The sequence below is a fragment of the Folsomia candida genome, unplaced genomic scaffold (assembly GCF_002217175.1).
Source record: "Folsomia candida strain VU population unplaced genomic scaffold, ASM221717v1 Fcan01_Sc021, whole genome shotgun sequence".
NCBI classification, from domain to species: Eukaryota; Metazoa; Arthropoda; class Collembola; order Entomobryomorpha; family Isotomidae; genus Folsomia; species Folsomia candida.
The window spans coordinates 2,174,611-2,185,006 of NW_019091213.1; the positions used below are offsets into that span (position 1 = coordinate 2,174,611).

The window sequence follows — 10,396 nt, forward strand, 5'->3', positions numbered from 1 at the left end:
CCCAGTCCGACTTTAAACGGTTGCAGCGCAGCATAAAACCATGTACATGCATACACGTTTTTAAAACAGATTTCGTTTCAGTTTATTTCAAGTAAAAATTATGGTTTATTATGTAACAAGCAAGTTTAATATGAAGAGTAGAATTTACATTACACAAATATTATTTCGTATATGCAGTTTTGGTAAGAAAGATTATTTGGTGTACACAAAATTGTTACACAAAACTATAATTATCCGAGAGAAACAACGGGTTCAAATCAATTTCCTCTTTTATATCCGCACATTAGTTCGCATCGATGATGATCATTATGTACAAAACTACAAATTAGAGGACTGTTGTTGTTGTTCCTGCCTACTGCAAATGCCACTTGTGGTCGAAGGATCGGAAAGGAGTACGTGGTGTCCAGGTGAAAGTTGGTGAGGGTGAAAATGATGACCATTTCCGAGCTGATGATGATGGTTATGATTATGGCTGATAAGTTGGCCTGTGCCGGAAGGATGTGAGAATATGCCTGGTGTTTGCGAGGGTCCACCTGGTGGTGGGGACAGTGGGGCCAGGCCGGAGGGATGTTGGTGATGGAAATTCCCATTATTGGGAAACAGCCATAATCGATCACCCAAAACCTGAATTAAAATATTTATGGCGTAAAGTTGCACGATACAAATTGTAAAATGCTTAAAATATATAAAATAATACCATGGGTCGAGATGACACCAATCCAAGAGCCGAGTAGTATTGTTGTGCTGCTAGTTCCAACTCTGAGGTGTACCTTTTTATATAAAACAAAAATTTTAAGGTTCACTTCTTTAACTTTTAATTTTTGTCATTTTACTCACTTTCTTTTCCACTTGGTCCTACGATTTTGAAACCATATTTTGATCTAGTAAAAAAAGAATAGTTGTCTAATTGTTGCATATTTAGCCATGCTGAAAAATTAGTCTTATCCTGGACATAAGTTTTTGACATAATTATTATCTACTAAATAAATACTGTACAGTTTATGTTTTTACCTGCGTCTCCGTAAGCTTTAGCGTCCTCGCCAACTGGCTTCTCTTGGCCACTGAGAGATACTTATTTCTTTCAAACTCTGACTCGAGTGCTTTCACTTGAGACGCCGTGAACGCGGTACGGGGGCGTTTCTTCCGCTCCTCTTTCCCATCATCGCCAAGTGCGGTGTGGTGTTCTGAAAATAAAAACAATGAATACATAAACTATTCATTTTATTTCCCAACGACACTCATCTTTATGTTGCAACTATTGCCTATTAAGCACAAGCAGGAATTTTCATGCGGGTGAAATCAACCATTAAATTTTGCATTTGCAATTTATCCTCAACCAAGCAACCCTCTGCATGAATCCAGATCGAACCATGTGAACCACTAATGATCACGACGACGTCCCGTCACACATAAATCTTGCGAGTTGACTAATTGTAGACTGAAAACGGAGCCGGTCGGGAAATCGGTCCATATTATACCGAATTCTTGCCAAGTGACAACCGATCTCTCTCATTTTAGGCCAATTAGTGTCTTCTAATCCCCTCACTTATCATCATCAAAGAGTAAAATTGGAAATTCTGGATCATCATGAATACATAGAGCAGAAATGTCCCACCTTCACAAAACCCCATTCGTTGGATTCACTTCCCCTCCTTCTAAAACAAAAATCTTCATATGCATGAACTTTAAAAAAATCCGATCACCATAAAAATACAAATATATATGCAAATACGCATAATGTAATTAGAAGTCAAGTTATTTTATAGGTACGTAAGCTACATTTAAGCCCATCGCAATTGTTTACATAATAATATAATGCATTATTTCTCCGTAACAAGGAAGAGAACCCCACTTAGCTCGTTTATCTCCTTAAATGCGAGATAATGGCGATAATTTGCAACAATATACAACCACACACTCTTCTTTACACCGACGAAAGACTGGGAGCAGTAAATTTTATTTGGCTTAAGTGCGAGGCTAATGGTAATTGCAAATTAGCATAGAATTACGACCATTATTACATACATTTTAGCAAATATCCTGCCACTCATGTAGTCATAATATGTGTGTGTCGTACTGTATTGTACTGCCTGCCTGTTGAAGAGGATCATAAAAGGTTAGCATTTTGGTGGCTACAATCTGTGTGTAATTTATCGCGTAATTGGTGACTCCTTACTGACACTGTAACACACAAAAGATAGGCAGGTGGTCATTACAGAAGAAAAAAAGCGTTCCGTAATTAATTTGTGGTGATGATTTGCATGTGATAATATCAATAACATGGGGCAAGTTTTTTAAAAATGAATCAACAAAAATAAATTCTTTTCTACAAATTGTAATATTAGTTGTAGATAAACAGTTTCCTTCCTGACTGGCAAATATCTGAGACTTGTTTTTTTCCTCTCTTTCAAAACTATTGCCAAAATTTGCGAAACGACATCAATCTTCATTAAGCATTCGAAAAGGGTTCCAATTACAGTTTACCCTAAATGAAAAGCGCTTTGGAGGTGAATTATTTGTATTTGGTCGTACGAACGTAGTGGCCAAGATAAATCTGAAATTGGGTGGCGTTGGCATCTTAATAGAAATTTATTTGAATGGCTTAAACAACCCCAAGAATTTACAAGTGGCTCTCTTGCGGAAAATTTTACTGCCATCAAATCAACATTTTTGATTCAATGCCACAAAAAAAGAGACCCACACAATCTATTTCAGGTCTGCACTGCACTGCACTCAAATCTAATGACCAATTAAGCAAATAAGTCATGATCATAATTGTAGTAAATATTTTCAGCAATGCAAACTTGTAAATAATTAAATTATGAAAACATACATTCAGAAACCATAAAGTCGTATAAATGAATAAATAATGTACAACTCGTCTCATTTCTTGCGCCGTCGTTCTCCCCCTTCATCCTCCTCCTCCCATATTCTGAAGGACTACTGGTGGACCATGTAAATATGTACGTATGAAAATAATTACGAACAAGTGTTTGGTTTGGTAGTTCCTTGTTGGAACTCGTATTTGGTGGCGATGGTGTGAGTGTATTATTGACTATTACAATTTTATTGCGGATTTCCATGTTCTCCTTTTTGACTTATGACATGTTGACACGCAAAGAAAGGAGGAAATACCAACCAGGTCGATCTCTGTGGTGAAGTTTAAGATTGCATTATCATGATCCATGCATGCATGTTGGTGGCAAAATGTGTGCTAGAAGCCCTCAGTGTGGTGGAGGTTATGCCTAAATTTCACCCTCTTCTTGGTTAGCACAACCCACCGAAAAGCAAATCTAGAATCTCGACCGAAAAGGAAAGATAGCAATCAGAAGTTTTGAAATGAAAAACAAAATGGTCAGTTAGGCTCAAGATTTATGGGTGGAGTGATATGATAAAGGGCACGTCATGAAGTGATTCAACCCAACGAAACTCCTAATAAATGTACCAACTCGTACATATGTATGCACACATTCGAATGAGAAGCTACTCCCATTTTTCAATTCATAAGTTAAATATATTTTCGGCTCTTTTTGTGCACAACTGTTTGTTGCATTGCAAAAGTTTCAGGGATCGTCATGATTTTCCCGCAGCAAGTGATTGTTAAGCCTTTTTTAACTAATTGGTTAACAGTGGAGACTCATATTTTTGTAATCTTGGTTGAATGGTGTGATTGATTCCATTGTAGTTTTTCTCTATACACGGCTAAATCACGACTAGTTTGAAGAATGCAACAATGAGACGCGATTATTAAGCTCTTTTCACTACCAGATGGATTGTTGATTTAAACAATTTGTCTTGTTGGCAACGTGTGTAGGATGAAAAAACTTGAGAGCATTTTAATGAAATGTGTATCGTCATGTTTCAAATTCAAGGGCTATTTGCGCAGTTTAACGAAGTAGCTATAAATACTAAACTTATCTGTAGCGTACTAGCACTAGTTGTTTACAATAGAAGAGATATGCAGCCATACAAATATGTAGATACATACGTCTAATAGTTAGTTTCTCACCTTCATTCTCAATTTCCCCGTCCATATCGTCCATGTCCTCCACCATGGCATCTTCATCGCCAGCATCATTTTCCAAGTCTGCTTTCATAATACGAAACATGATTCCGTCCTTCTCGTTTCCATTCGGGATAATGAATCTCATTGTGTCATTGTCTTTGTCCAGCCCAGGAGGACTCGATCCGTCGGTGGTGTCCTCACTCTCCCCAGAGGACAACTCGAGCATGTCTGGTCCAGCACTTTCCGTACAATTAGCCACACTTTTTCTGCACGATTTCATACTGGCACGAGCATTCACACTTTGATCGTGATAGCCTGACTTTGTTCGTCGTCTTCCTCCTTCGTCAAATGGAGGAGCTGCAGCATTGTTGAGTGAATCTGCAAAAAAATGAGGAAGGAAGGAATTTTAAAACGATGAGTTCTATCTTCTTGAGAACAAAAAAATGATATAACTGATGTGCGTGTGGAGCCAAATGAATTCAAAATGCAGACTGGGCAGACGGACGAATAGATAAACGCTGTTACACAACAAATATTCGGATTGGTGGATGGAGAGAAAGGTGGTCGAGAAAATACAGAACAGGAGAAAAAATTCTACAATAGCTGATTTTATGCACATAATATGTACACATACGTTTAATAAATTTTCGATAAAAATTTACCAGGTCTGAAATATCCAAAAACGCTGTCCAACCCACTGCCACATCTTTTAGCATGATTATTTTCTCCATTGTTGTTATTCATAATGATGCTGCCGTTGATTTTCCGACGGGTCTGACCACTGTCATTGTCAGCGAGAACAGAATCCTCATCCCGACTTTGTTCATGGTCATGTGTGAAGGAATTTATTACGGGAGCACTACAAAGGCGACGATGATTAACCGATTGGTCACACTCGTCGGAATCAAGTCTCAGCCCTTTTTCTTGTTGGGGGCAATTACTGTCTCGAGATGGAACAATGCCACTGCCACTGGAACAACCATGCCCAATCTGCAGCCAGGACTTTTTGTCAGACGACTCTGACAACCGTGGCTGACCATTTAAAATCGAATCGATGGAGAATAAGCTTTTTTGAGCCATTTCTGTAACACTGCTTAATTGCTAATGACACTTTTTGACTCTGATCAGTTGAACAAACTTGAAATGCAGAATGGATAATGAAGCCTTGCTAAAATTTCTTGTTCGGACTGCACCGAACTTTAAACTGCTCCCACTACCATGGCACACCACCCATTCCGATTTAAGAAGAAGGGAAAGTAGTGAACTCCTTATTTCCGTCCATTGATAGCCCACTTACTCGAACATCCAATAAGATCATTTTTAAGCTGAACGTCTCCATGTGGCCGTGTCGTTGTGGGAGAAGAGACACTTATCCACAGACGAGTTTTCTTAATAAGAAACATTTACACTCCCATTTCATTTCATTGCGGTATTAAGTTTCTTTAACAAGCAGATCATTTCTTCCTCCAGAAGAGAAAACTGAGCTGAATATGCACAAGTTCCTACTTGCTAACAATGTCATTTGGCTTCTTGTAATAAGGATTTAGTGAAGGAGATCATCTTTTAAAGTGTATTTGAGACAGGATTTAAGGACAGTACAAAAGTTGGGGGAAGTGTTGGAAATAAGTGAATTGGATAATCAGTATCAGGCTGACGGAGATACATACGCTTTCACGGTTCGTGATAAGTAATGACGACGTGAGCTAACCAACTCTTAACCAACCAACCAGTTACTCCTCATTGCAATAATATTACAACAACGTATCAGTTCAATGTGTGTGCGATTTTGGAAAATGTGGGGGAGGGTGCAAGCATAATATTTCTTAAAATCCGAGATTAGACCGTGTATGAGTCCAACTCTGAGAAGTGGGGGACACAATCTTCATGCGGGTTCTCTTGGCTTCCGAGTCTGAAATTTGTCACCGAGTTAATGAAGAGGAACGTGGGGAATAAATGATTGGGAAATGGGGAGATAATGAGTGAGTACCAAAAGAGAGGAAACATATTCACACCAAGCCAAAGGCCAACCCTCTACCAGACTCCGTGAAATCGGATCCACATGTTCCTCTCTCCGAACAAAGCTAAAAGGCAAGGCTCGTCCTGTTACAGTTACCACTTTCGATTCTCGATCATCAGTGTATGCAATACACTTCCCCCAAAGCTAACCAAGTTTAAAGTAGTGCGTAATGAGGATATATTTACTATGCATCCATTTATTTATTTACGTGATGTGTTGATTCTTGCAATGGAGGTTTCCCAGCGTATGCTCTCAGATTTTGACCGAACTAGCGTCAATCGATCACAAGTTGAAGTAGTATGAATAAAATGTTTAAGCTTGACTGTAGGCGTAAAATTGATGCTGACATTAGCAAGAATGGGGTATGGAAAACCAAAAAACAACTATTCATGAGGAATCAAACTAATAATCCGCTGGATATTGATATACTCAATGACTTTTATGCAGGTGTATCGAATGAGGAGTTTGATTGTGTGCACCCCACTAAACCATCTGGACTTGATTATGACGCACAATTTAAATTTACAAAAATAACCACTTATGACTTAATACGTGTATACAACAAACTGAGAACTAGAACTAGGACGGCTCATGACAGCACAGGTCTTGCACCAATTATGCTTAATTATACGATCAGGTGTCCAAGCATAAGCGATGCTCTTACCAAACTTGTGAATGGGTCATTAATGCAAGAGGAATTTCCGAATTGTCTGAAAACTGGGTCTATTACACCATTGCCAAAAATTGATTCACCAATGGAACCAGCGCACTATCGTCCTGTAGCTGTGCAACCCTTCTTGTCTCTAGTTATTGAAAAAGTGGCCCATTCACAGATTGTTAAGCACTTCGATGACAACAATATGTTATATAGAGGGCAGTTTGGCTTCAGGAACAGGCACTCATGCGAAACAGCAATGGTGGCTGTTACTGAATCCATATATGAACAGCTAAACAAAGGTAATATTTGTATATTAGCAGCATTAGACCTGTCGCGTGCATTTGACGTCATTGTGAGGGAAATACTTTTTGAAAAGCTCAGTTGGTATGGTGTTAATCCTAAATGGTTTAGATCTTATCTTAGTTATAGGGCGCAAGTTGTCAAAGGTCCAGACGGGAAAATCTCCGGAGTGCGTTACACGGTGCGTGGATGCCCCCAGGGTAGTGTTTTAGGCAGTTTTGTATTTTGTGTCTACATTAATGATCTTCCATTAGTGGTGCAACATTGTCTCATGGTGTTATTTGCGGATGACAGTCAGCTTTGCATTAGTGGTCACCCTAGTAAGATAAATGAGATTATTGACAAATTGACGACTGATTTGACTGCTGTGGTTGACTGGATGGAACGTAACGGCATGAAACTAAATTTGGGAAAGAGTCAATTAATTGTATTTGGTAGTGCCTCAAATCTGAGTAAAGTAGGTCAGATTAGCATTGACATTGGTGGGGTCAAAATAGTAAGCCAGGACCAGATAAAAAGTCTTGGGCTCATTTTGGACTCAAAGATGTCTTGGTATAACCACATAAATTCTTTATCCCGAAAATTCCATTATGTAGCACGGTCAATATATCCTCTTAAACCTCTAATGACGCAGAGGAACCTCATATTGGTTTTTAATGCATGCTTAATTTCACTTTTAAACTATATGATTGCAATATGGGGGTCCTCTTGTGCAAAAAATTTGAAAATAATTGAAAAAGGTGTGCGACATGTCGCAAGAGTCATTTTAGGTCGCAAAAGCTATGAACCAATTTGTAGCATAATGCAGAATGAACTGAAATGGATGTTACCTAAACAAAACTATTATTATAAATCTCTATGTTTTTTATATTCAATACAGAATAACGAAATTCCATTTTTTGAAGGTTTTATTAAAAAATGCATGACTTTTTATAGATATCCAACCAGATCCGCTCTTAATTTGAGAGGTAACTTCTGTCCAAGAAACAGAATCGGAGAGAGAAGTATACATTTTCACCCTGTTAGTGCATGGAATGATCTCCCGATAAATATAAGAAATTGTACGGATAAGAAGACTTTCAGAGTAAAACTAAGAAACCACATTTTAACTAAAGGTACGAATACATTTTAATTATACTCGTTGTACATAATTGCATAACCTATACATGACACTAAACTATACTGTACTAAGTCTCTAATTATATTTATACATATCACCTAATTTATTCAGTTATTTGACAAATTTACGACAAATTCATGTAATGTGAAATTACTAATATGTCAGGCATAACGAGCTTTTGTAAAGAAGCAAGCTTGATTAATAAATAAATAAAAAATAAAAATAAAAATATGAAATTTGCAAAAGATATTATCTCCCAATGCTCAGGTTTGACACAGATATTTGCATCGGAAGAGGAGAAAGCGCTCAGTAAATTTGGAAAGTGCAAAATTGGTAACTTTAGGGGGTATTTTCTCCTCTTCAGATGCAAATATCTCCGACAAACGCGACCAGATCGTGTCTTTTACAAATTTTGTATTGCTTAAATTTATGATCGATTGACACTAATTTGCCCAAAATCTGAGAGCATACACTTGGAGACCTCCATTATTAATTAAGCCAGCACAACCGTATTTTTACCCAGTAGTTTGTAGTCAAGATCCGTTTTACTACGATTTGATTAGAATCATGAGCACTGCGTTTATTTAGACAATGATAACATTTTGAAAAGGTTTTCAGTGGTTTTCACACCAAATTTTGTTTGGTATTTATGTCAAGATTTGCAACATAGTTTGGCTGGGCGGTATCAGCTCTCAACAACTTGGAGTAATAAAAGGAAGCAAGCATTCGTATAGATAGCACCTCCCGCTGTCTACGTACATACGTAAATATAGATAAGTTAGTGTGTTATGCAGCCAATTAGCTCTGAAAGACAAGATCATCTCGTCTCTCTCTGCGTACGTAGAAAAGCACACTCATCTTGAACCACACTTGGAAATGTTTCAGTTTATTTAAACGCAACACTTTCATTTAACGAACCACACTTTAAAGTCAACTGAGCGGAGGACATGTCAATTTTTGTGGTGGTAATTGGCGTCCTCCTCGAATTACTCCTAATTGGCTCTTCATCTCTGGAAATAAAAATATTTTCCTACCAGCTCCTGCTCCCACTCCGCTAAACGAAGCCAATAATGATGGACGATGTGTCTCATTCATTTAAATGGGCACATTTCACCCTTTATTACCACCGCAATTAGAAACAGAAGAAGACCAAGGAAGGAGACGCAGAGAGAGAGAGATGGGCAAATGAAGGAGTCAAATTGCATAATATACGCCGTTCCTGCCAACTAAATCAGTTCACAAAGTAATCGTTATTTCTAGATGTGTGTGTATGCATTTGGGTGGTGTTCGCCATTTGCTGTACGTTGCACAATATATGTACACTCTTAAAAATAATGCTATGAATAAATTCTTTTGAGAAGCAATTACACACTGAATTCTGTATTAAGTTACTAAATCCAGAGTCACGTTAACTCTGGAGTTTACGTAATATACAGAATTCAGAGCACATTTACTTTTTAACGCGTAACACTATTTTTAAGAGTGCATTCACCGTGTGAAACGGTTCACTGTAAAATAAGCGGTTTGTCGTCGTCGTAAAGGAAGAAAATGGAGATCCGATTTCTATTACCCGCAGTGCAACTTCAGCAAATTGACGAGTGTGCGAATATTGTATCACATTTTCCCTTTGTCCAACTAATAGGTGTTCATTCTTCTCTCTCTCGTAAAGGCTTTTGGTGTTTCCTGCACGGCTAAATATGTTTCCGACGACGACGGGAGAAGAACCTGAAATAAAATGATCCAGACCCGGCCACGCTAGGCGCCAGGGTACGGAACACAGTGCAGGGCTTTACCTCTCGGAACTATAATTAGTTCTGACAACAACGCGAAACTTGGTTTTGGATGTGGTGTAAGTATTTATGTTGGACTTTTCTTGAAGGAAGTCACCCCACGAGAAGCAACCTACAAACCAGACCGGCCAGAAATGATTATTGTTATTATTATTGACGGCTCTCCTAAAAATGATGTATTTCTCCCCCGTCTCCTTTCCAGTCCGTCTCCCTTAAGGTTCACGAGGTACTACGAACGTAGTAGAGCAGCCAAGAGATGGATTGGCCTAGTTTTTTAATGTCCGTGTGTATTTTATAAATTTCCATGTCCGTCGGTGTTACAAAGATTGGACGGCGTCAAGTTTATTGTCCATCCATCCTTATCATGGATAAATTTTGTAGTGAAACGCAATTCATGGCAAATAATATGAAACATTTTTTACATCGGAAAACATTTTTGTCCTGTTTTTTTTCACGGCATCCTTCAAAATATATTACCCTCTGCAGTTTAAGGTGCGCAGTGTCC

The 10,396-nt window shown here is 38.3% G+C and overlaps 1 protein-coding gene across 1 annotated transcript; it reads right to left on the reverse strand.

The window, feature by feature from the left end:
• Nucleotides 1-104: 104 nt before the first annotated feature.
• Nucleotides 105-5,485, reverse strand: LOC118438408 (homeobox protein MSH-C-like). Its single transcript, XM_035858624.1, has 6 exons — nucleotides 4,669-5,485; nucleotides 4,010-4,384; nucleotides 1,012-1,184; nucleotides 838-881; nucleotides 698-770; nucleotides 105-624 (listed from the first exon to the last, which is right to left on the reverse strand). The coding sequence occupies exons 1-6, from the start codon at nucleotides 5,084-5,086 to the stop codon at nucleotides 319-321; spliced, it is 1,389 nt and encodes a 462-aa protein (XP_035714517.1). The 5' UTR covers nucleotides 5,087-5,485; the 3' UTR covers nucleotides 105-318.
• Nucleotides 5,486-10,396: the final 4,911 nt, after the last annotated feature.

Coding starts and splice junctions, on each gene's coding strand:
- LOC118438408 (XM_035858624.1), bottom strand. CDS start 5,086: ATGGCTCAAAAAAGCTTATTCTCCATCGATTCGATTTTAAATGGTCAG. Junction 4,385..4,668: donor TTTTGGATATTTCAGACCTG/GTAAATTTTTAT, acceptor ATTTTTTTGCAG/ATTCACTCAACAATGCTGCA. Junction 771..837: donor AGGACCAAGTGGAAAAGAAA/GTGAGTAAAATG, acceptor TTATATAAAAAG/GTACACCTCAGAGTTGGAAC.